The sequence below is a fragment of the Capra hircus genome, chromosome 19, assembly GCF_001704415.2.
Source record: "Capra hircus breed San Clemente chromosome 19, ASM170441v1, whole genome shotgun sequence".
NCBI classification, from domain to species: Eukaryota; Metazoa; Chordata; class Mammalia; order Artiodactyla; family Bovidae; genus Capra; species Capra hircus.
Genome location: NC_030826.1, coordinates 49,558,753 through 49,584,942, shown reverse-complemented (window position 1 = coordinate 49,584,942; position 26,190 = coordinate 49,558,753). Strand labels below are relative to the sequence as shown.

Sequence of the window (26,190 nt, the reverse complement as noted above, 5' to 3'; positions counted from 1 at the left end):
AATTTTATTTTTACCTATTATTCCATTTGCTTTCATCTGGGGGGAAAAAAATGGTTGAGATCAGCAGAGCCATGTAACCAGAACACACTTCTTCATGGAGCAGTGCAGGAAGTCCCCGGGTAATAAACACATCAGTTGGTAGATGGAACTATAGTAGGGCAACTGCGCAATTTTCATCCAGAGTAGAAAAGAGCGCTCAGGTAGATGAGACACCACACCCTGGGGCAGGAAGAGGAGCTGGGGTTGAGTCACCCTTGGCTTGAGCAGTGCCTGACCATCCGGTGCAGAAAGATGAGGCCCTTTCCTCATTACATGCTGGGCAATCAGACCCAGACTGAAGGATGAAAATAAGACCCGTACATTGAACCCAGTGAAAAGCGTTTTGTTTTAATCACGAGCCAATACTAGAAACCATAAGCAAATAGGCTGAGCAATCAGACCATGTAAAGATTCAAGATACACAGCAAAGTAAAACCCCTCAAACTGAAACAAACAAAGTGAAAAAAATGACATGGGGTGATTAAAGTCCTTATAAATAAAATACACCAATAGGAAAATAACCAAAGGCATGAGTAAGCAATATACAAAGTAATTTCACATGGCCAGCAAATGTATTCCAAAACGCTCAACTTGGCTAAAAATCAGAGATCTTTTTTCTCCATCAAAGATTAAAAAGCTTGTGCTCAGAGCCTTCTGGTGAGGATGAGGTGCTGGTTACTGAAGTTGACACAATCACGGCAGGCATGATACATCTTACACATATAGATCGTCTGGCCTGGCAGTTCCACTTCTATTATCCAAAGAAATCGGTGGACAAGTGTGTAAACATGTATGCACAAGGATTTCCATTTCCAAAATGTTTATGAAAGCGAAAAATACAAGTAGGCCTCTTTGGGCAATTATAGTACATCCTGACACGTTCTTGAATTGTGAAATGTTAAAAGAATGGTCCCAATAATGAGACTGAGAATCACAGACTTCACCCCCAAAGGCACGGGGGTTCCAAAGGTCATCGTCTCTGGAGATGGCAACTCAGGGTGATGTTGATTCCCACTTCATATTCTTCTATATGTTCACCTTACAATGAACATTTTGTATTGTGATTAGTGTTTTTTGATCCATTCTGAAGACCAAAATTTCAGCACAAGTTCCAAAAACACTAAAATTGATGAAATACTTTTTACAGAAAGAAAAGAGGCCAGGGACCAAGATGTGTGAAATCACCTACAAGTTTGGTTTGGTTGCAGAAAGGAAATGCAAACATGAGAAGCTTTGGTCTCACAAGCTGCAGGGTAAGGAGGGGAGTGGGCCAAGACACCTTCCGGGCCACGGTGAGCACTGAAGACTGACGGGACAGACGAGCCAGGGGCATGGGCAGGGGCGAGGCTGCAGGGCACAGAGGGCTCTGTCCCCAACTGACACACTGGAGCCCTCCCTCCACCCCCCCCCCGTTCACGACCTGGAGAGCAGGCAGGAGAGCCCAGTGTGCAGGGCCCCAAGAGGTGGTTCCTGAATGTTCACACGGGCATTTGGGGGAAAATTAATCAGGCTGGTCCAGCCTAGCTACCAAGTGTGGCTTGGGGAAGCCCTGGACATGAGACTTTCACGCCTGCCCCTCCGTATCCATGTTCAGGGGCTGGCAGGATGCAGCCGGCGGGGAATTAGAGCGGCCGTGGCTTATAACATGCTTTCCCTACATTAGGCAACAATTCAGTGGTTATCAGTTTGAGAAACCAAGTCTGCTGCTGTCCCTAAACTGAGGAAGGTTCACCCAACAGCCCACTGGCCAGGGACAGCTCTTCCCGCCACCTCCCTGAGGGGGTGAAGTGAGGCCACGTGCCCAGGCCCGAGGAGGGTGGACAGGCCACGCTCCCTCAGCCTTCCAGACTTCAGCCTGCCCTCCAGGAGCCTTACCAGGGCATTTCCCCGGCAAGATGTGGTACTGTCACCATCCCGAGGAGAAACCCCTGAGAAGACAACCAGAACCTCTTGATGGCGGTCACTCACACACCACCCAGGGTGTCCCTGTTCGGTCCTTTTACAAAGCATGCAAGGCTGTGCCTGGGGTGGCAGAGCCCGCACCTGCTCCCACACTGTGGACTCTTAATGGATGTGCCAGAACAATCTGGATATGGAATGTTCCCGGGTACGGCTTCTCCGGGGGCCAGTGAGCTGACTCCTCACTCAGCCCAGCTTTCCTCACCAGCTTGTAGCATCTCCACACACCGTGACACCAACCTTTGCAAAATTCTCTTCCTACTTTAGTGTATATTTGGATACACTAAAGGCATTGTACTGGGGAAAATGTAAACTAGTGATTACACAGATGTGAAATGCCCTCTTACTCCTGGGCCCAACGTTAAGGCTGTTAGAGATCACTGATGGGTGGCCCAACACCAGGCTTTCCCCCAAAGAGACCTCAGACAGAGCTTCCTGACTGGAGACAATGGACACTGCTAGGGAACACCACTCTCTTCCTCTCTGCTCCCGAAGCTGGGCTGCCCCCGGCCCCCACATGGCCATGGACAGTTCAGGCCACGAAGCACACTGGGTCGTTCCTGCAGCCTGCAGTCCAGCAAAACTGGGGCTGTGGTTTTATAACATACAATTCTCTTCCCTTGATGGGTACAGAATACAACAAAATTAGCCACGTTTATTTAAAAGAAACGTTACCAATAAGTGTGCAAAATTAAATTTCATGATTAAATACACATAAAAGTAACATGCATACTTCACATTGAAATCCACAGACCAAGTTAGTTGATTACATGACAGTAAAAGAACTGGCAAAACTGAGAACTTGCAGCTGCAGATTTTAATGTTTGCAACCTGAAATCAAAGTAAAATTAAGTTTAAAGGGAAGTTAAGAAAATTAAATATATACCTCAAGTAGTTCTAACAATATAGAGCCCATAACCTATTTTAGTTACCAAATGTTAAAAAAAAAAGTATGTGCCTCTCACTCCCAGAATGTTAGTGTGCAACTATTGTTAAAAACGGGGAGAGAAGACGGCGAGAGGGAAGTGGAAGCAGCCGGCCAAGCCCACAGGACCGGGCACTGCTTTGCTGAGACACGGGTTTCCCTTCGTATCCTCCGAATGAAGCGATGCATTCCTCTGTGACTCAGTTTTAAAGTCTACATGTGACTCTGTTCCCTACGAGGAAAGGGGAACTCCCTTTGACCCAGAGTGTCACCAGGAGGCCACAGGTGCGGCTCACGGGGTGGGCCTGGCGCTGCCTCAATCCCAATGGCTCCAACAAGAGGGGGACATGTGATATGTGACTCCTGAGGGAGACACCAAGCCTGTGAACTCTAAACTTTCTTCAGTTTAGATGGGAGAAGGGCCTCCTCCCTCCTCCTCCTAAGGCTGGCGGTGTGATAATCCCACTTTTATCTGGTGAGAAAGAACCAAGATTGCTCGTGTGTTCACCTCTCCATCACAGACTCAGCAAAAAGGATGGAATCTGGAGCCACAAACGAATTTCACGTTGTCCCTCCTTTTCTCAACGTGCCCCCAGTGTGTCTGGAGCCCTGGCTGCAGGTGGCGGATGCGGCAGAACCGCTGAAGCGAAAGGTGTAGCCGGTGGTCCGGCAGGAGCGTCCCCGTGCCCTGCTGATTCTTCCTTTAACACTGGACTCAGGAGGCCTGGCTTCAGAAAACAGCCTCAAGTGGCTTCGCGCAAGGTCCCGGGCCATCCCTCCAGCCCGTCACCAGCCCCAGGAGCTCGAGGGGCCACTGGGCGCCAGGGGCCACGGTGCTCGTGCTCCTGGTGGAGGGTCAAAGCTTGTCATCGGTCATCTCCAGGAACTGCGCGTACACGTCCCGGACGCACTCTCCCTTGGGGTTGAACAGGAACTTGTAGTAGCTGCCGTCCGCACAGATCGCTGGGCAGAGGAGACCGCGTCACTCAGGGTGAAAAGCAAGCAGCCCACACTGAGCTCGCCGCGCAGCCTGAGTGGAGGCTGAGCCACCCTCAGGCATCTGTGCGTGGCAGGGGCACGCTCGACCAAGAACCCACTGTTCTGGGGGGTTGAGCTGCATCTACTCAGCTAGTGCAGCAACGGGAGAACCCAGGTCATTGGTTCCAAGACCAAATGATCTGCCCTGTCAACTTCCCAGGAACCCCCAGAAGGCAGGTAGCTGCGTGAACCCAGAGAGGGATGCACAGGACCCCCGGGAGAGAAGGAGGAACACCAGTGAGGCCGGTGTGGCGCTGATCACACCCGGGGCCACTCTCCCCGGGAAGGACCACTTACCAATGACAGCGTTTGGCTCTGTTCCAAAGGCACAAATGCATGGAGAGCCTGAGGGGACCTGAAACTTGGAGAAACTCCACTTGGAACTGAAGTATTTTGGAAGGAAACTGGCTGATGCCAAACTGTGAGGACAAGGAAGCAAAGAAAGGAAGTGACGGTCACATGACAAAGTTAGACACAGCTCTCCTTACTGTCGGCTTAGCCTTAATGATTCAAATTCTATTTTTGCTTTTAATTTTTATTTTTCACACAAAATAACTAAGCTGTTACAAACGGCTCTATCAGAAACCCAGAAACCATCACCACCAGACGGGGCACAGGGTCCTGCTGCCACCACATCACTGTCTGAACAGCAAACACGAGGATGACTGCTGGAGTCCAGGACCAAGCTCTGCCTCCCTAGAAGGCGCCTGGAGCCTCATCAGATTTCCTAAGGGGCTAATGGCAGGATGAGTCGTGATGCCAGTCTTAGCATCAAGTAATCTGCACTGGTTTTTAGAAAATCAAATGAATGACCAACGAGAAGCATCCTGCCTGTGACTCAGACCCAGTGGGTGAGCACTCAGCCAAGGCTTCATCCTTCTAACTGGGAAACCTACCTTGACTGTTTATTCCTTTTTGGATCTTCAGCCGCAAAAATGTGCACCGTGCCGTGGTCGCTGGACACGCAGATGAGGGAAGCGTCCTGATTGAAGTTGATGCTGCAGAGGAAGCGGACGGAGCTCGGGTCTCGGTCTCGTGTGATCACAGGAGCGAGCCCTGACCCTAGCTCTCCCGCTCCAACACCCCGTGGTCAGGATGGACAGTCATTTTACCAGGGTCAAAACCAGGGCACAGCCCCTCCTCAGGTGCTAAGAGCAGACCACCTTGCCACCCCAGGGGCCCTGAGGCCACTGCCACAAGCTGGCCGGGGAAGAAAAACTCCCCTCCAATGACCTGGCCCCCGAGGTGGGGGGCGTCACTCGGACTGGCTGGATAGGCCCCAGAGCAGACAGATGGGAGAGTGGGTTGCATGATGGGCCCCACGGGCACTACATGCAGATACTGGCTACATTTTTATCACTGAAGCCCAAGCGCAGCTCCACACTCGCAAAAGCCACAGACACAAGGACTGAGGTCCTGCCCAAGCAGGGGTGCAGCCCCCTCAGAGCTACAGACACTGTGAGATGTGGTCACCACCACCACAGAGAGACCAGGTCTGCCTCACTGGAGGCTGAAGTGACTAGGGATGGGCTAACAAGGCCTCCAGTGTCTGCTCGAAGACACTATCAAAAAACTAAGCTGAAGGGACAGTGGAGAGATGAAATAAAACAGGCAAATTCTGACAAATGCAGGGTGACAGGTCCATGGTAACTATAATATTCTACTTCAGTGTATATCCCCATGATAAAGAGTTAAATCAGTAATAATAAAGGGAACTCAAAACCCAGCCCCTTCCAGTACAGCAGCCCCGCCCGCCTCATGGGCGTGGTCCTGCCTCTCCCGCCAGATCACACAGGGCCCCTTCTCTAGGGTGAAACAACGTGCTTTCTTACCAATAAATATTAGCTGCTTGAGATCCTCTTCGTAGTTCCTGGATTAAATGCCCTGATGAAGTATCAAATATTCGTATAAGGGTCCCCTTTGAAAAACAGTGAAGTGTTTCATTATCAAAGATTCACAACTTTTTAATTTTTTTTGAAATGATTTTTATTCACAAACCCATTAGCCCATCGGAGTCTTTCCCAAACTCACCCACATAAACTAAAACTCAACTTTCCCCATTGTCACTGAGAACAAACCGAAGTCTCTTTAGTCTGACAGCAGCCGGCAGGGGCTGAGAGAGGGTCAGAGAGCCCAGGGCCCAAGCCCGCATGTGGCCCTCTCGGAGTCCTGTGCATACGCTCCCCTGGCAGACGCCCTAGGCTGTTTGGGTCCCCGAGAGCCGTCAGTTCACTCGCCGCCCAGGGAAATGGCATCTTAATTCTAGCTCCCACAGCCAGTCAGAAAGAGAAACACTAACTCCGCTGCCAAACAGACGGAGCACAGCTGAAGAGAATGACTTTTGGACCCTCTGTCAGCTATGACCTGCTATCTGAGCAAAGAACCCCGGGGCGTTGAGATCTTCAGGGAAGGACTAGTGTGCCAGGAGCCCGCACCCTAGAGCAGGCGAGGTCACTCTAGAGGCACGACCTCCGGTGGGACAGGGACACCCACTTACTTTCTCAGATGCGGTCGCAATTCTTGTTCCCTGCAGGTTGAGAGCAATGCAGCTCAGGACGCCCTCGTGGGCGGGAATGTCCACTGGCGGCTTCTCAGTGCTGGCCAGGTCCACAAGCTGCACATGGCCTGTGTGCGTGCCTGGGAAGGCCAGGAGCGAGTTGTTACTGTTGGGGCACAGGACACAGAGGCCTAAAGAGAGACAAGAAACTTGTCAAGGACTCAGGACCATCCCAATGTTTCTGCTTTTAAACAACCACACCTACTCTCTGCCTTCCAGGTCTCATGAAAAAGTTTAGATTTAGTCACAAAATCCTCTCCCAGTAAAGGGCAGCAGGGAGCCAAGCAGAGTTCACTCCCTCGAGATGGCTTCATAATTGGAAACATTTGCTGAACTTACTTTATCAAATGTATGTCTTTTGGGAGAATGCAAAACTGTAAAATCTAAAAATGAATCCATTAACAAATACATAAAAAAATCCCCAAACTCGACAATAAATTTAACGATAGATGGAAAACACTGTTACACACCGCAAAGGAAAACCAAAGACCTGGCGGGGGGAGAGCTGTCCTAGGACCTCAGGCTGCAGCCTACCTCCCTCCATTGACAGAGTAAGCGCCATCACAGTACAAATCTCCGCAGGCTTTTCTGAAGAAACAGGCAAGCTGCCACCAAGTTACAAGGAAAGTAAACGGTCCTAGAATAGCTCCTTCAATTCTTACATAACAGGAACAAGATCAGAGGACTTAATTCTACCTAATTTCAAGAATTATCTTCAAGTTCCAGAAATCAAGGTGGCCTGATATTGGCATAAGGACAGAAACACAGACACTGGAGCAGAACAGAGTCCAGAAAAATCCTACACTTACTTTAAAAAAAGAAAAAGTGTCAAAGTAATCCAGTGCAGAAAAAATCGTTTTTAAACAAATGGTAAAGGCACTTCTCTAAGCAAAAAAGAAAAGGTCACAAGTAGAGACATGAAAGCTGTTACAGGAGAAAGCTCACTGGCTAAGGCGACTAACTACAGAGCAGCAGCAGTAAGATCAGCCACACACGAAGCCGGCGGGAAGGGTAGGAGACAAGAGCAGTAAAATCACCTGCATCTGCAAGGAGTGAAGGCTACACAAAAAGACGTAAAACCCAGCGCCAAAACCAGAGACCGTGGGGAGAGGGAAGTAAAACGCAGGGCCGTTAAAACGCATTTGAAACTGAGAGGTCAGCCATTTAAAATAATCACACGCATACATAGTGATTGCCATATATAAACCTCACAGTAACTACAAACCAATAACCTATAATAGACACACGAAGAAGAGAAAGGAATCCAAACGGAACACTCAAGAAGAAAACAAAAGAAGAAAGGGATGAAGAGGACCTACTCAAACAACCTAAAACTGTTTGTGGCAGTAAGTACCCACCTATCAATAACTACTTTAAATGGACATGGACTAGACGCTCCAGTCAAACAGAGAGTGGATATATACCTGATGGAATACAGTGCAGCCATAAAAAAAAAAAAAAGCAAAATCCTGCCATCTGCAACAGCACGGATGACATGCAGGGTGTTTTGCTAAGTCAGAGAAAGACAGATACTGTACGTTAACACAATGTGGAATCTAAAGAATAATTATAGTATGACCCAGCAATTGTACTCTTCAGTATATAGGCAAGAGAAATGAAAAAATATATATATATCCACACAAAGACCTGCATGTAAACATACATAGCAGCTTCTCTTCCTAACAGCCAAAAAATCTGGTGTGGACCAACAGCTGTGATATAACCATATGATAGTATGTTTGTTACTCAGCAATAAAAATGAACACAATAATAACACACACACACAAATGAAGGAATCTAAAACATTAAGCTACGAGAAAGATAGCCAAGGCATCTGGAAAGGCAAGACCTGAGGGTCAGGTGGGGAACTTGCAGCCGGGAGGCCTCGGGGGGGTGGGGCTGTTCTGCTTACTGTGGTGGCAACTGCTCGACTGTTTACAGTGACGAGTTTATCACATGATACACTTAGAATGAGTGAGTTTTATACCTCAATAAAGCTAGAAGAAAAAACCAAAAATTTTCAAAGCAAAGATGATACAATGAGTAACAAAACCACATGCAAAGAAGAAAACAGGAAGGAAAGGCCTCAGAACTCAATGAAACCACGGATTCCAGGCTCACCATGGAGCTCCTGAATGGCTGACTGTCACTGTGAAGAGTCCCGAGAGACCCAGAAGGTTCTGGTAAGAGGCACGGTCTCAGTTCCACAGTGAGGAGGCTGGGCTGTGACCCAGGGCAAGTTCACAGGGGGCTGGGGAGAGCTTGCACCTCTCAGACCTTTCCCCAGCACCCCAGATGCTCCAGGACCCACCACGAGGGTGACGTCGCTCCAAGACCACCTGGAGGAGAGGCGCCCAGCACGGGTCTGCGTCCCACCTGGTCTGGACTCAAGAAGCCCATTTCCACCATCGGTCCTTCTCTGGATTCTTACCTTTAGGGTTATAGCAGGTTTCAAAGACGTGCAACTGATGGGGATTATGTGTGAATGTAAACACTTTGATCATAGAGTCCAAAACAACCACAATTCTGGAAAGAAGAAAACACCATCAGAATGTTCTCTCCCCCAGAGTGAAACTCAAACATTTTGTGGCTTTTGTTCTTATTATTTGGAAACAGAAACATTCCAACAACCACATACAAGAGGATCATTCCCATTCCTGACCCCGGGAGCGGGGCAACAAGGTGTGTGAAGCAGGTCGGCAGGGAGCCCGAGGGCAGGATGCTGACACCAGGACTGATTCCCTCCCACTCGGGAAGAGGCAGGTACAGCCTAAGGTGGGGCGCTGGTGGGAGGGCATTCTCATCGACCATTCTGTCTACAGAGTAAGAACCAAGTGGGACACAAAGCCAGAAATTCTATCTTAACAGACTTTTAGACATGTCTTGACTATTCAGAAATGTGAGAAAGCAGACCTTTGATTTGGCTCCAGGATCTGCATTATTACAAGCCCTAAATATTGACATTCCTAGAAGATACAAGTCTACCTACACTCCATTCACACCCCACGCCACAATACAAATGGAAGCTCTGAGCCACTGCGATCAACGTACTAGGAAAAACTCCTGTGTTCTACTAAACACAAGCGGCAATGTCTGGGAGAGACCAGCTACTTTCAACAGGTGAGATTCAGTGACACTCTCTGTGAGCAGTTCCTGAGTGTTCCTTTACCTTCAAACTGAAACATTTATGAGGCAGGATGTGGACAAGCGTGGGCTAAGAGGAAGGCAATTCAGGGGTCAAAACTCGTGTCCTCAGCCTGCACCTAACGGGCAGGGCGGTTCCCCTGAAGGACTGACAGCTGGAGGCAGGGCCAGCCCAGGGCCGGGTCCACGGGGTGCACCCACTCCCACTGACTGCTCACCTGTGAACGACCCCAGGAGGCAAATGAAACTCACTGTCCTACATTCTTGAGTCAAAAACTACAGCCTTATTTTTTATACATCATTTTCCCAAACACGTCTCTTCCTTCAGTATAAAATGATTTCAGCCATCTTCAGAGAAGGTGACTATTCTATCTTGAAAAATGAGACAACAAACCTACCTATCTCGCCGTAACTTGGCAGCCTTGACTTCGGTAGAAAATTCTATCTCAATCACAGTTTTCTTCTTCAGGTCGTCCCAGATCATCACTGAAAGGAGAAAGACTCTATGAACACGACAACGGAGAGGCCAGGGGCTGGCTTGCTAGAGGCACTCCTGAGGGAGTCTTCGCACTGGAACACCGGTGGGGGCGGGGGCAGTTATCCTCTGCATTTGTACACGTAAAGAAACTGAGGCCAAGAGAAGGCAGCCTGCCCAAGGTCACACAGCAACCTGACAAAGGGCAGAGGAGGACTGGGATCTGAACAGTGTGGGCCCAGAGTCTTTAACCACCGGCCACACAGTCTTTCTCTAATAAATAAAAATTACAGACCAGCTTACAAAATAAGCTCCTAGGTATAAAGCTCTCCCAGGCCCAGCCCCCAGGTCTCAAGCCACCGCTCCAGCTCACCTGCTCGCTCCCACCCCCGACCTCACTCTCCCGCATGCCTGCTCACAGCGCAGGTGCCCAGCCTCTGCCTCTGCACACTCACGTGAACCTCTTCCCTAACAACCCTCGCCCAGCTTCCAGGCAAACTTCTCTCTCTGCTTCAAGCTGGAGAATGCCTTCTGCTCACACCACAAGCTTCCGTCAGGATGGATCAGCAGTTTACATCCCAAGGGCTGAGACAACTTACAGACAACCCTGGAGTGTGTGTCCAGACCTCTTCTCTCCTCCGCTTGAAAAGCTGGGTATGAGGCACGTGGGGTGAGGGAAATAAGCTCCCTCCACAGTCAGGTCACAGCTGACTGAGAATGGAAGGGAAAGAATGTTCTCCTCAAGGTCTCAACATGTGACCAACAACAGTCCAGGCAGTGGGATTCAGGGATCAGTTTTGTTAGAATGGGTAAGTGTCATCTAAGTTTCAAATCAAGAAAGAAATGAATACCAGCCTACCAGAACTGCCAAAATTATTAACATAGAATGTATTTACTATTGAAGAGGTTAGTTATAATTCATAACCACTAAAAAATGAAGCAGTGTTTCTTGCTCCTTGAAACACCATCTGTGATAAACTTCTCCTGTCAGCTCCTCCTTAAAGGGCACCAACATGTCAGTGAGTAGACGGTTACCTTATCGAAAACAGTATCTTTCCAAAACCAAATGGTCACAACTTTTCTGGGCAAAGGACACTCTACTCTTGAACACAAAAGGCGACTCAGTGAACTTCCTCTGGCCCTGCAATCTAACACCAGAAAGTCTGTAACTCAACATGAACCGGCACAAACTAGACAGAGGTCCAGACAGAAGGATGTCAAGGGTGTCGCAAAAACAGGTGAACCCCATTTTCAGAAATGTTTGGAAACAGCATGATGAAGCCCCAGAGGCAGCAGCACAAATTGTCACTCACAAAAGAGACTTGGGCAGTGAGAGAAATCCAAGGACTCCAGTTAACGCCAACTCCCTGTGGCCTCTGAAGGCTGCGAGCTGCTTTGCTGCAGGGAACTGGAAATTTAAAATGTTCTGGGTGGGATTCTGTCTTTTAATAATATAGTTGTTAATAGCAAAATCAGTATTTCAAAATTCTGGACTCCCTTCTAAAAAGGAAAGAGCCACTCTGCTACCTGAACAGCACCCTGTCTGGGCCCAGCTGGTCGCTGTGACAGCCAGTCTCCTCCAGTCCTGTTTTATTCTGTTCTCACAAACCAAAGAAGCTAGATTCTTTACACTGTAACACCATGTATCTTAACTGGCAATTAAGAAAATATTTAGAAGTAATTTTGACATTACCGAAAAAAAAGTTTAATAAAGACCAAGCTCTTTTCTTCAAAATCACCTTTAGCACACTACAAAAAGCTTACATTTTACTCAAAATGTTCAGTTAGAAAATTGCTTTCTTCTAAGTCTGTAAAATTCCTGAGACTCTCTTACTTCAGATTTTTTTTTTTTTTTTTAATAATAAGATGCTACAGGTGAGAGACCCCAGATTATCCAATCCACTGCTTCCTTGGGGGTGGGGAGCAGTGACCCCCTCCTCCCCCAACAGTGCCACAGGTGGGGCCAGGCTCTTGACTCCTCACCAGTGATCGATGAAATTCTTCATACGACAAAGGCTGATCCAGCAGCAGGATCTGTGCCTATTCCCACGGAGCCCAGGTCAGGTAATTCCTGTTCCACTGCGAGACCTGCCCTTGGCCCCAGCACAGCTGCAGGACCGTCACTTCTGGGGGGCCTCTTCCAGGACTCACAGCCACAGTCCTGCCCGTCCACGCCACGCTGGCAATGACCTGGACAGCAGCCAGGCTTCCTGCCCTTCGGCCTGTGTTATCAGGGCAAACCCTCAACCCAAGAGTGGGTTCCATTCCCCACATCACATCCGCACAACCCGCCAGGCTCTACTGAGAAACTGCCAGTCAGGCCCAACCCTGCCCAGGGCCACACAGAACTCTGCGTTTCCGTGCCTGCCCTCTTTCTTTACTTCATGGTCTCAGGCAGATCTCCAGCTCACCCCCATCTTTATTTTCTGTAGGGAGACCTCCCTTGCTATACTCCTTTCCTCTGCCACCAAGCCTTAACAGAGACTGGTCTCCATTGCCCCTGACATGGTGGAGCCTGTTGCCAGCGGGCTCCAACTCAACAGCCCCCTAGGGGTGCAGTGGCCACCCAGGCCTCCTCCCGTCTCTAGCATCTGCCTGATGCCCACACTTACTTCCCTCTCTCATGCCTCTTCTGTGAACACGGCTCCCCTTTCTTTTCTTCCAACCGCCGCGTCTGCTGAGCCTTATACTTAACTGCTTCCTGAGACTGTTCCTGAGAACTGCTGGCATTGCTTTCCCAACCACACCCTCATCTGGCACCTGAAGCTCCGGGGTCTGTCCCCACCTTCTTCCCCTGCTCTGTTCTCCTTCACTGGGTTTCTTCCTTGTGCCCCAAATGATACCTACATTTACAGACACATGATATTCAGCTGAACTTGTAAAGTTCCTGTTTCTCCTTTACTTTCAAAGAGCCACGCCCTTTACACTGCCATCTCTTTGAACAAAGGCTCACACACGCACACGGGGGAAAACATTCTTCAACCCAGAGCCGGGCTGCTCTGGTCTACACGTTTCCACAAGTCCATGGCTCTCTGCAGAAGTCCCCTCCCCGCACCTGGCTTTCAACGAAACTCACAGCACAGAACACCCACCGCAGAAGAACACCCAGGACAAAATGGGGATGGAGGCCCCCATCGAGTCAACCCAAGTGAAAAGCATGTGCTCTGTCCACGGGGAAAAGCGACTCTGGTCACATGTTTCTTCTCCTGCGAACAGCAGAGAGCACTCTCTTTCTGGACGCTTCTGTCCCTTCAGGAGTCACAGGGCCACCAGGGGAGGTCCAGTGTGGCCAGACACAAAGATACTCTAAAAAGTTCAAGACAGGACTACATGTGAGACGCATTATTAAATGCAGGATTATTTTACCTACCTTTGTTCGGAGGGTATTTTGGCTTTTTCCCACCACCAACTAAAGCTAAATAGTTGCAGCGAAACAACATTTCAATATGGCCAACTCCTCCTTCTAGAAATTCTGAAATGATAAAAAGAAGTTAGTATGTATATTTTACAGTATATTAAAAAAAAAAGGTAAAAACAGTCAGCATTTGATTTTTAATCAGCAATCTGTATCTACGATCAGAAATGAAAATAGTGACCAGCTAGGAAAATAATTAGCTTCAAACCTCTCAGCATCAAGAACTGTATTTTCATGTATAAACACTGAGCACCTAAGAAGCCAATATAGCAAAATGTAAGAAATATCCAAATTCATAGTTTAAAGTGCAGCAAAGTACCTAAGATCTGAGAAAGCATCTCAAATGGTCTGATGCAGAAGCTGGAATTCCTTTTCACCACTTTTAAACACTTCTTGCCCTGGAAGTCCAAAATGTTCACAAATGTTCACAACTTATGTGAAGGGGAGTGTGTCGGCAGATTTTCAGGTGTGCTGCACGACAGAAGGAAGCCCAATCCTCAGGGGAGCCTCAGAACCCCCAGAGGAGCACACTGCTCTCCGAGCGGTTCACGCCACAGCTGGGCGCCCCGACCCCGGCCCCTCAGCCCCCACTCTGGTCTGGCCTGACCACAGGCTCCTGGCACAGTGAGGGTACAGCAGAGGGCAAGCAAGGAACCCAAACCTTTGAAAATCAGAAGTTAAACTAAGAATGGACTCCTACCTGTCTAGTCGGAGCCACACAAGATGGACCCAAAGGCCATCAGCTCACTCGAGAAGTTTCAAATGCAAGGCCTAACAGAAAGCCTAGAGAGGACTCTGCATCTAACACCATCCACAAGGAACGCAGCTCTCCTTACAAACGGTTCACTGTCCTGTGGCACACAAGCCGCCTCAGGTAATCCTGGCTGGAACAGGATGTGGCCACACCCCAAACTCAAAGGACCACGATGCTTCAGTCCTCCAACTGCTCCCTGCTGGCGTGCGGCCTCAGACCCACGGCAGCCCAGGAATCCTCCACCCCACGGGCCAGGCCTCCACCCCCAGGGGCATCGCCTGGCTCCCTGGCGCTCGCCAGGTCCAGGGAGACTGTGCGGCGTGCTCAGCCGCTCAGTTGTGTTCGACTCTTTGCAACCCCATGGAATTTTCTAGGCAAGAATACTGGAGTGGGTCGCCATTTCCTACTCCAGGGGATCTTCCTGAGCCATGGATCGAACACCTCCTGCACTGGCAGGCAGAGGACAAAGGGGGAAGAAAGTACAATGGAGAAAAGACAGTCTCTTCAGTCACTAGTGCCGGGAAAGCTGGGCCACTACATGCAAGAGGGTCTTCCCTGGGGCCTCAGCAGCCAATGCAGGAGACTCGGGTTCAATCCCTGGGTCAGGAAGATCTCCTGGAAAAGGAAATGGCAACTCACTCCAGTATTTCTGCATGGAGAATCACATGGACAGAGGAGCCTGGTGGGCTACAGTCCATGGGGTTACAAAGAGTTGCATACGACTAAATGACTGAACAACAAGTAAAAGGAGGAAATCAGAACACTCTCTAAAACCATACACGAAAATAAACTCAAAATGGATTAAAAATCTAAATGTAGGACTTTCCTGGTGGTCCAGTGGTTAAGACGCCACACTTCCATTGCAGGGGGTGTGGGCTCAGTCCCTGGTTGGGGAACTAAGACCCCACTTCCTGTACAGCATGGGCAAAAAAACCAGCAAAAACCAAACCAAACGAAAAAACAACAAACACCTAAATGTAAGACCAGACACTATAAAACTCCTAGAGAAAAACACAGGCAGGACACTTCCTGACGCAAATCCCAACCATACTTTTTTGGATCCATCTCCTGAAGTAATGGAAATACATACAAAACTAAACAAATGGGACCTAATTAAATTTAAAAGCTCTTGTACAGCAAAGGAAATCATAAACAAAACAAAAAGACAGCTTACATCCTGGAAGAAGACATTTGCAAACAATGCTACCAAGACGGGATTAACTTCCAAAACATACAAACAACTCATAAAACTCAATAATAACACACAACCAAAACAAAAGACGGGCAGAAGACCTAAAGAGATATTTCTCCAAAGACATACTCACGGCCACCAAGCACATGAAAAGACGCTCGATGTCTCTAGTCATTAGACAGTGCAAATCAAAACCTATACTGAGGCACCACCTCACACCAGTCAGAATGGCCATCCTCCAAGAGTCCACAAATAGTAAATGCTGGAGGGGCTTCCCTGGTGGTCCAGTGGTTAGGAACCCGCCTCCCAATGCAGAGGACGTGGCTGTGAGCCCTGACAGGGAACTAAAATCCCATATGCTGTGGAGCAAGTAAGCCCCGCAACTTCAGAAGCCTGCATGCTGCGACAAACAGCCTGTGCCAACATGCAAGATCCTGGGTGCTGCAACTCAGACCAAATAAGGGTTATTTTTTTAAACGCCAGAGAGGGTGTGGAAAAAAGGGAACTCTCCTACACTGCGAGTGGAATGCCAACTGGTACAGCCACTATGGAGAACAGCATGAAGGTTCCTTTAAAAACTAAAAATAGAGTCACCATATTAACCTGCAATCCCACTCCTGGGCATATAACCAGAGAAAATTCTAATTTGAAAAGATACATGCACCCCAATGTTCACAGCAGCACTATTTACAACAGCCAAGGCACGGAAGCAACCTGACTGTTCAGCAACACACAAATGGATAAAGACGACAGGACAGATACACACAATGGAATATCACTCAGCCGTAAAAAAGAACAGAACGGTGCCGTTTGCAGCAACATGGATGAACCCAGAGATGATCATACCAAAGGAAGTCAAAGATGAAGACAAATATCACATGGTATCACTCGTATGTCGCCACAATCATTAACCAGGCCACCACCAAAACAAAACAGAAAACAAGTGTTGGCAAGGATGGTGCAGGTGCTAGAGGCTGTATGGTGGCACCTCAAACAACTGAACCCAGAGCGCCGCGTGCTGCAGCGGCCCCTCTCGGCGGCGCGCATGCGAAAGAACTGAAATCACACACCTGCTTACAGAAGCATTATTCACAACAGCCTAGAGGTAGAAGCGGCCTCTGTGTTTACGCAATATTATGTTAAATGAAATAAGCCAGTCACAAAAGGAAAAACACTGTACAAGTCTACTTATATGAGGTCCCTATAGACAAATTCATAAAGATAGGAACTAGGCTGGTGGTGGCGGGGGAGTCAGTATCTAATGCAGACAGAGTTTTTGCAAGATGAAGAGTTCTGGGGGTCTGTGAGGAGGGCAACTGTTTCCTCAGCGCAGGTTCAGTAAGTTCTAGAATCAAATATATCAGGAGAAACCTGTAAATTATGCCAAGAGGTAACTAATACATTTTAAAAATACTCTCCAACCAAGGGAGAATGTTTCAGACTAATAACAACACTACGTGAGCACTGAGGCTTCAAACTCATTACTGCTGGATTTGTCAGTCACAAGTCTTCTCAAGTTCCAAAAGCAGTGAGTCACCAGCAGATGTGACCAAGCTAACGGGAGAATAAAGAAATGCCAGGAGGCACAACAGCCTCGGAAATGTGACCTGGGCACAGTGAACCAATCAGGGAAAAAAACAAAAACTGAAGTACTTCACACAAAGAAATCACCAAAAATTTCTGTTAAAAGGAAATTACATTCTGTTTCAAAGGGTTTTTTTTTTAATTTTAACTTAAATGATATAGGTTGTGATTTTTCTCTAAGCCTCTTTCTAACAACAACAAAACAAAAAAAACCCAGTGTTACATGAAATCAGAATTATTTTATATTACCTGGATGCTAATTTACGGCTAACATTTTGATGCTTTTTTTATTATCAATGTCAACATTACAAAGATGTTAAGGGTTAAGGATAAAGACAGAGAAGCAGTTTTAACCATTGGAAACAGTCGTGGCCTCTGGGATTTAACTTTGGAAAGAGAGAAGGGCAGATTTTTCAGCATCAACCAATGAGGCAGGGAAAGAAAAACAAGAGGCTTTCTCGGGAAGAGCAGAAGCAAACAAAAGCGAGACTCCAAACTCCAGGAGAATCAGAGGATTTTAGCTCCCCCAAACCAAGGGCCACAGCCCCCAAGTAGTTGGAGAGGAGGAGTCTCCTGAAAGGAAGCCCAAGGTTGCCACTAGAGTCCCAGAACCCCAGGGCTGGTCCTGAAAGATCCACAGGGGTCGCCAATTGGCGGAAAAAGCAGAGACGCGCCCATGTCTCTCAAAGCGGCCAGGCCCAGTGGCTGGCTGTACAGCGGACTAAAATTAAGGAGAGGCAGAGAACACAAGACAGGCTCCTGGGAAACTGACCAGTGACAGCTTCAGGCACGAATCAATGTCTGACATGTCCTACTCTCCCAGCAGAATCTGCCTCCAAGCGATAAACCGGAGGGATTCCCTGGAGGTCCAGTGGTTAGGACTCTGAGCTCTCAACTGCCAAGGACTTGGGTTCAATCCCTGGCTGGGAACTAAGATCCCAAGCAGCTTGGCCAAAATAAACACACACACAGAGAAACTGAAAGAAAATGGGGGAGAGGGACGTCCTGAGTGTTGGCTTAACCTCCACTCCACTGAGAGGCTCTTGTTTGAAGGGGCAGAAGTCAGCCCTCCAGCGTGACATTACCCACCAGCCTCTTCCCACGGCATCTGCCCCTCAACCCTCAGCTTCTTCTTTCCTATTTCCCAGGTGTTTTAATAGAAATAGCTTAATTATTTCTCATTCTACAAATCACATATTATCACTATAAAAATGAAACACAGAACAGCATAAAGCAGGAACAGCTGTAAGCGAGATCACATGTGTACTTCTGGACTCAAACCAATGGCACCATCACACTAGTTTCCAACTTCTTTGCTCTTACATTCCGTCACAGCTGTACTTCACGTCAGCACGTACCACAGCATGTACCATCTACTGTCTTTTTCTCATTTTTTTCCTTCAGATAAAATCCTTTAAGTATGATCGCTGGATCAGAGCATGTGTGTGTGTGCAAATATAGAAAATGAACCATTTGTCAAATTTTTCTACAAAAAAGGTTGTACCAATTTAAACTTGTAACCTAAACCATCAAGGCTAGGAATGTGCCTTTCCACACCCTCCCCAGAGCCATCGCTAACTTGGACACAACCCCATTCCCCCTACACCCACAATCAGCTCAGCCCCCTCCATCTCACACGCTTCCCACTTCTTTCTCGTGCCCTCACCCACCACGTGCTGGACTGACCACACAGGCCATGGGGCCCACACGACCTGCTCTGAAACTGGAGGATGACGGGCCATGGGTAAGACCCTGAAAGACTGTCAGGTCAGGCAGGTGCTGAACTGGGCGTCATCGTGGACCGTGTGCAGACAGGCCACCTGTTATTTCCAGTCACTGGGTGGTCTTGCCAAGGACCCTGCCCACATTATTCATCTCTGCACCCTCCACCCCCAGTGCAGTGCTTAGTGGGCTCAGAAACAAGTGGCCTCACCTGCTGTCCCATCTGTCACAAGTCATCCCGTCTAGGCCTCCGTGTGCCCTCTGCTCCCCACACACGGCTACCCACGTTACACGTGTGAGCGCTGGCGGTGTGGAAGAAGAGTCAGGCAGCGCCGAAGACAAGGGGCTTGAGCACCTTGCAAGTTCATCGAGCGTGGGCACCTTTGGGATGTGGGAGGGTTGTGTTTCTAAGTGAAGACGGGAGCTAACCTTTTAGTGCTCCTTTCATTTTTATAACCACGTAGACATAATTTTATCCAAATGTATTACTCCTGACACATCTTTGTTCAAATTATGACGTGAACCTTCTTGCCAGGATATGCTTGGATGTGTGTGTGATATACGTGAATCAGAGTCCTATGCTCCGGCCCTGCAGCACCCTAGTGAGAACGCCACACAGGCTGCGCTCCCAGAGCTCCCACTCCTCCCGAGTGAGCCGCTCGGCTCTGTGCACCGGACAGAGGACCTCCAACACCTTGGAGGAGAACGCTGCCTCCACTGGGGGCCCAGGATGCCCAAGAGGGCTTCCGGGCACTGCCAGCTCCATCCAGCAGTGGGTGTGACTGCAAGATGCCTGCGGATCACAGCCTGTCGTGCAGTGCCCCTACGCAGAGCCACGGTCACAGCGGAGGCAAGGCTGAAAGCCCAGGTCTGGGGCTGACCCTCCAATGCAGGCACACTTCCTTTCTCATACAGGAAAGCAAATCTGGACGATAAAATAGGAACAAGGTCAAGTCTCCTGCCTGTTTTGAGTTCGCTGCCAGAAATAACGCAGCGGACCAGCCTGCAAGTGCATGTAGGTGGGGTCCTTAAACACACCATCAACAGCCACCACATGGCCCTGCTGGATCCCCGGCAAGCGCAAAATTCACCCAAGTGAAGCTCAGAGGCAGTCTGAGCCAGACACAGTGCAGCTGAGCAGGGACAGGAACAGACACAGCACTGCGACATGACAGTAGCAAGCCTTCCTGGAGGCTGAGATACTTCTTGTTTTCACTCACTGTTATAAGAAATCCTAGATCCACTGTAAACATTTCATTACTTAGGAAGCAACTTTTAATATGCCGCTAACGATTCAACTTTGACACTGAAGTCTAGTTCCTAAGTTTCTAGGTCAATTTAGGTAAAAATCATCTGGAAATTTGCAAGGCAAACTGTTTCAAAATACTTTGGAACTATTTTTCTGTATAAAACAGAACTGTCTTAATTTACAATGCAACCAAAACAAATTAAACAGAAGTCAGAACCTAAAAGACTAGAGGAGACTCCCACTATCCCCACCCCCCCCCACCCCCCCCCCACCCCCCCGCAGGGCTCATTAATTCCAAAGACCCACTCTTCAAAGGTAACACTGTTGCCACCAAGGAGCAATAAACTTACAAAGCACTTTCGGTGTGTGTGTCTCCCTCATCCTAATTCATCCATCTTTACAATAAACTTAGGAGGTAGGCAGTTAACATTTTCATTTTTACACAAAAACAAACTGAGGCCAAGAGAAGGTGAGTAATCTGCCCAAGGTTACGCCTGCCCCATGTCACACAGCAGCCTGATATGGGGAAGAGCAGGACTGGGATCTAAACAGTGTGGGCCCAGATCTGAGCCTGTTATCACCTGGCTGCCCTGAGCTTTCTCTAATAAATAAAAATTACAGACTTCAGCTAACTCAATGGACATGAGTTTGAGTAAGCTCTGGAATCGGTAATGGACATGGAAGCCTGGCAAGCTGCAGTCGGACACGACTGACTGACTGAACTGAACAGACTTCAGTTTACAAAATAAACTCCTAGAAATAAAGTATCACTTGCTGTTTTACATACCAGGGTTGCATAGAAGATTTTACTTGACAAAGAGGTTTCACTGCTGAAAAAAATAAAAATCTGAAAATCTCTGATGTAGACTATTAGTGGTCAAAAAGGAAGCGGGCTGATAGGGGAGCATAAGAATACAGTGACTTCCTCTTACAGATGAGAAACGGTTCTTGCATCAGAAAATATAACTTGCACACTGAATAAAAACCAAAACCACGACTGCAGGAAGAAAAAGGAGGTTTTTCACTGTTTATGATTTATCTGAGATCTGTTCATCTGTTGGCAGGTAAGGACCAGGAGTCACTAAAAGCTCAAGAAAAATACATAGGAAAGAAGCAAATGGGAAAAGTCTACCTATTAAATTACACATTTTTCCTGCCAGATGGGAAAAGAACCACCATTATTTTATCTTACAAAAAGAATTGTTGATTTTAGCTTGTGAAAACTTATATTCCATGAAAACATAATTTAAGACACTGAAATTTAAAAAAAAAAGACACTGAAATAAGAAAACAAAAGCAACTATAATTTATTGCCACAATAGTATTTTCGAAGAAAGAGTTATTTTCAGAGTCAGCCCTACCCGTCTTGTCTAAGCCTCTCTCTTTGGCTCCCCACAGCTTCATGATGGACACGAAGCATGGCGAGGCGGGGGCAGCCACGCCTGGGTCTCCCAGCAGGGCGAGCCAGTGCTGGATGCACCAGGGTCGCCAGGACCCACAGAAGCATTGCTACACCCAGTCCGCAGAGCCCAGCGCTCGTAGAAGGCTCAACACAAGCAAGAGCAGAGCTGCATCCAGGCTGACAGGCCCACAAACAACTTCTCACAACCCACTGCTCTCCAGTCTGAAGGACAGCACCTAGACGCTGAGGCCTGGGAACAGGCAGAAACCAAGAATGCATCACTCTTACCTTGCTTCTCTTTTTCCTTCAGTGGATCGGTGTTATAGACTCGGAATCCATTTTCCATCCCACACGCAAAGCATCCTAAAGTGTGAGAGAGACAAATTAATCACCTCACTGGGGTCTCAGCTGAAGACCCCAGGCCTGGAGCGGCACGTGCAAGGGGTCCAGAGACAGCGGCCTCTCTGAGGAGCTCTTGTGGATGCTCAGGCCACACGGACGCAGTCCGCACGCGTCATGATGACTCTCCTCGTGGACTGTTATCAAAGGGTTTGCACATTACTCCACTTGCCCCCGCAGGGCGCTTCTGGCATCCCATGGACCAGGCTCTCTGCTCCAACACTTAACTCGGGCAAGAGGGGCTCAGCAGCTACCGAACCAGCCACTCTGCCACCCCACGTGTCCCTCAACTCCAGCCTCTAATGCCCACCACTGGCCTCCCCGTTCCCAACACACCTCTCCAGGGCTGTATCAGGCACCAAGCCCTAGAGAGGCAACGACAAACAAGAGTCCGCAAGGACAGCCACAGAGCAGGCCACCTCAGCAGGCAGGGACACATCCAGGTGGAGAGAGGTGGAAGGGCTCGTATGGAGGGTCTTCTAGAAGGCAGCTTGAGGTCTCCATGACCTCACTCCCACCCGGAACTAATCCTAACTCCCTAAACCGATCTCAGTCTCCATCCCCAGGGCACATACCAGACTGTTAATGGTCCAACTGAAGATGCTGTGAGGAAGTGAGGGAAGCACTCAAGTTTTAAGATGACCCTGTGATCTGGACTTCACTTGCCCAAGTGTGATCAAGACCACATTAATCTCCATCAACACCACCAAGTTCGACTGCTGGCTCATATGAAGCTTGTGACCAGAAAGAGAAACACCAAACCCTTCAGTTCTTTTCCCAAGATAAGCTGCAGTGGCTGGACCCTCACCACGACACAGCACTGACCTGAGAGCCAAAGCCACCCTCAGAGTCTCTTCTGGCTTTGATCCGTGTTCCAGCATTGGGATGACATTATTCTATTCTATCAACCACTCCACCCCCGCAGTGTGAAAAGCATGCTTCTGGTTTTTTTTGTCCAAGTTAGGCATAAAACTACAAGGACCGTAACAGCTTTCCCAGGAGTTGGACCTGGAATCTGTTCTGTAATTAACTCTCAGGCTCTGAAATGAACTTTATCTGGGCCTGGAGTCTGATACTCACTGGAAAGTACAATGTTACTTATTATCTCTTATTCTGGGTTGTAACTCCCTCTTTGTGTTACTGGAATCATGTAATCTGGACAGAAGAATCAGAACTTGGCTTTCTGGAAAATAAGGAAATAATACAAAAATTGAAAGTTTTCCTTTGTTTCTCAACTATTACACCTTCCACAAGTTTCAAGCCTGCACCGATCTTACTTGTCTTCACTAGAACACACATATTTCTGACAAGACTTGTATTAAATACACAAACAATCCCTATAAATCCATAAGAAAAAGGAGCTCATTTTCCAGTAGAAAAATGAGCAAAAGATTTGGACGTTTCACAAGAGAATATCCAAATGCTTATTAAAACCTACAGAATCAGGGAAATGCAAATACAATCTCACATATACATCACAATGAGATCTACTAAACATCCACCAAAATGGCCAAAATGAGTGTGCCAAGGCATGGGAATGGAGGGCAAACCAGGAAACTGTTTGCATGACTGCTACTGTCAATTCTACTCCTAGGTATATAAGCCTTGTAAAAATAACATGCATTCACTAAAAGACTGGTAATAGAATGGTCACAGCAGCACCCCTATGCTCAAAATGGCCCCAAACTGGGAACCTACCCAAATGCCTACCAAAGGTTGAATGGACAAACCAACTGTCATGCAGTCACACAAAGAAATACTGCACCCATGAGGAGGACCTTCAATTATACTCAACAGTATGGGAAAAAAGCTCTTGCAAACACGATGCTGAATAAAAATGCCAGAAACAAAATACAGTACAGAGACAGGCAAAACTAGTCCATGTCGCTGGAAGTTAGGCTGGGCGAGTGGCCCGAAGGAGCACGGCGTGCCAAGGCATTTGGTTTCTTACCCTGGGTGCTGCGGAAGGTGTGTTCAGTTTGGAAAATTCACCAAGCTGAATACTTAGGATACATGCACTTTTCTGTAAGAGTAATGCACTTCAGTAAAAAGCTAGAAAAAAGGTCCTACAAACACAAGACTGGAAACCACTCTCTAAGAAGGCTAGGCGTTATCCTTGCTATTTTGCAGGGTGGAAGAAATAAATTAACTGATTTTAGTTGGTTATCACACAACAGTTGGCATGAACCTTCCCATCCTTGCTATCTTAAAGCTAGTCTACAGAAGTGTGTCGACTCAAACCTTCTGTTTCCCACGGGAAGAGAAAGAAAAGCGGCAGCCGGATTACAGAGACGCACACATATCAACACTTCAGAATCTCGAAACTAATACAACTTATCTTTGGGAGATGATAAGTTAAAAGTTCAAACAATTTATAAGTTATGAGCAAAGGTTTCTAAAGCTAAAGTTTCAATGAGAGTGCTAAAAATGCTGAGTAAAAATTAAAAGTCAACAGAAAAACAAAATGTAACTAACTCAATAACCTGGCATACATTTTAATTATAGGGAATTAAGCTAAGGGTAAGCAAAAGGTTAAGTATAAATGCATTTTTTTTCCAGCAACACTTTATAGAAAATTATAAACTTCACTGGTTTCTAAAATAATTAGCTTTATTGTGAACCTCAATTATTATACCGAAACCTACTACAAGGATTCCTCATCTGGCCCTAAGACAGGTATGTGTGCTTAGTCGCTCAGTCGTGTGTGTATAGATCTTGGATTTAAAGGCCACGGAGTCAGTAAGCTTTGTGTTTCCGGTTTGTTTTTTAGGACTGCCTCTCCCTGCCCTTAATATCAATCAGTCATTTCTTTCCATTGAAAGCACATTTCTTAAGAAGTTGCTACACCACGGTTAACTCCTTAATGAGTTTTCAACTATCAGAACCTTTTCAGAAATCTACTGGCCCTCCTCTGGAAATCAAAATCCAAAGTGTTCAGCCACACACTGCCCGATGCCCAACTTCTGGCCCCCAAAGTGGACCCTACAACCCTTGCGGTCCCCAGCCCAGCCGCCCGCATCCCACATTTTTCCCCTCGTCCAACTCCACTCCTCCAAGAACTCTTCCCGCCCTTAACGGCTCCTCCCTGTAGGAAATCGCGGCCTCGCCTCGGTTCCCAGAACACACTTCACTGTCCCGGGGCCCTACAGTCAGAACCTTGGAGCCAGCACCCCACGCGCCCACGCGCTGACACAGCTGGGCGACCCCCGCCCGGCCTACGTAACTCTACCCCAAACTGGCTCCACAGACATGGATCCTGCAGTTCCTGCTTCTGGATCCTCTTCAAACGCGCTTCCAAAGCGAACCCTCAGAACAGACGCGGATCCCCCTCCCTGGGCTAGAGTGGGGCGCAGTCCGGCATCACGCAGGATTTCAGAAAGGCGAAAAAGGCCATCTCCCGAAAAGCCGGGCTGAACAGTCCGGTTGCCACCCAACAAAAGAAAAAAAGTGTGAGTTCGGCGGCATATTCTACGACAATCAGCAGAAAAGGTGAGGACCTTCGTGGACGAGGTCCTGGGCCTGCAGGGGCATTCTCACCTCGATGCGACCCCGTCCCGGCCGCTGGGGACCCTAAACCCGCAAGAAGAACCGACGCCGCCCCGGAAAATCCCATCACTGTCCGACCTGGATCGGGGTGGGGGGTCAGGGCGGCGGGGAAGCGGCCTGGGCAGGGGGGAAAGGGGCGGCCTGGGGGAGGAGGGCGGCTTCAGGGGCAGGGGAGAGAACGCCAGGGGTAGGGGAAGAGGCCTGAAGCCGGTGACAACGCCGCCGCAGGGCTGAGGGCGGGACCCCGCTAGGAGGGGAAACGGCGGCGGTGGGGGGGCCGGGGCCACTGACGGGCTCTCCTCACCATGGTCCTGGTTGAAGCCGGCGTAGAGCAGCCCGTTGCCGTGTGGGTTGCAGGGCAGGAGGTTCATGGTGCCGCGGGATCCACCGCGCCTCAGCGCCGCATGCCGCTCCGGGAGGTCGACCGCCGGGATCGGTCTGGCCAGCGCCGATGCTGCCGCGGCCGGAAGCGAAAGGCCCACCGCCTGCGCGCGCAGCCAGGGAACCGCGGAGCGCCGAGCAATCCACCCACGGCCTGCCGGGGGGGGCAGGGAACGCCGAGAGCGTCACGTCTCCGGGGGGCGGGGCCGCGTCTGAAGAGGGAGGGTCGACTCGGCTTGGGGGCGGGGCCTGACCTGAGAGGCGGGGTCGGATCTCTGGAGCGCGGGGCTAAGGGTGGGAACCACCTGACTGGGTACCCCAGCCGTGCCCCTCAAACCTCAGGAGCAGGCAGGACCCAGACTCTCATACTAACTCAAGCCCGCCCCCCCCGGAAATCATGTAAATTAAG

The 26,190-nt window shown here is 48.7% G+C and overlaps 1 protein-coding gene across 3 annotated transcripts; it reads right to left on the bottom strand.

The window, feature by feature from the left end:
* WDR45B (WD repeat domain 45B) lies at window positions 367–26,190 on the bottom strand. 3 transcript variants are annotated; one of them, XM_018065394.1, is made up of 10 exons: window positions 25,705–26,190; window positions 21,744–21,818; window positions 13,508–13,609; window positions 10,061–10,148; window positions 8,950–9,044; window positions 6,459–6,649; window positions 5,794–5,879; window positions 4,858–4,959; window positions 4,259–4,380; window positions 367–3,886 (listed from the first exon to the last, which is right to left on the bottom strand). In XM_018065394.1, exons 1-10 carry the CDS (start codon window positions 25,769–25,771, stop codon window positions 3,780–3,782), a joined length of 1,035 nt encoding a protein of 344 aa, XP_017920883.1. In that variant the 5' UTR covers window positions 25,772–26,190; the 3' UTR covers window positions 367–3,779. The 3 variants fall into 3 exon arrangements, with proteins under 3 accessions (XP_017920883.1, XP_017920885.1, XP_017920884.1); XM_018065396.1 differs by lacking the exons at window positions 21,744–21,818; window positions 25,705–26,190 and adding an exon at window positions 15,632–15,719; XM_018065395.1 differs by lacking the exons at window positions 21,744–21,818; window positions 25,705–26,190 and adding an exon at window positions 13,872–14,121.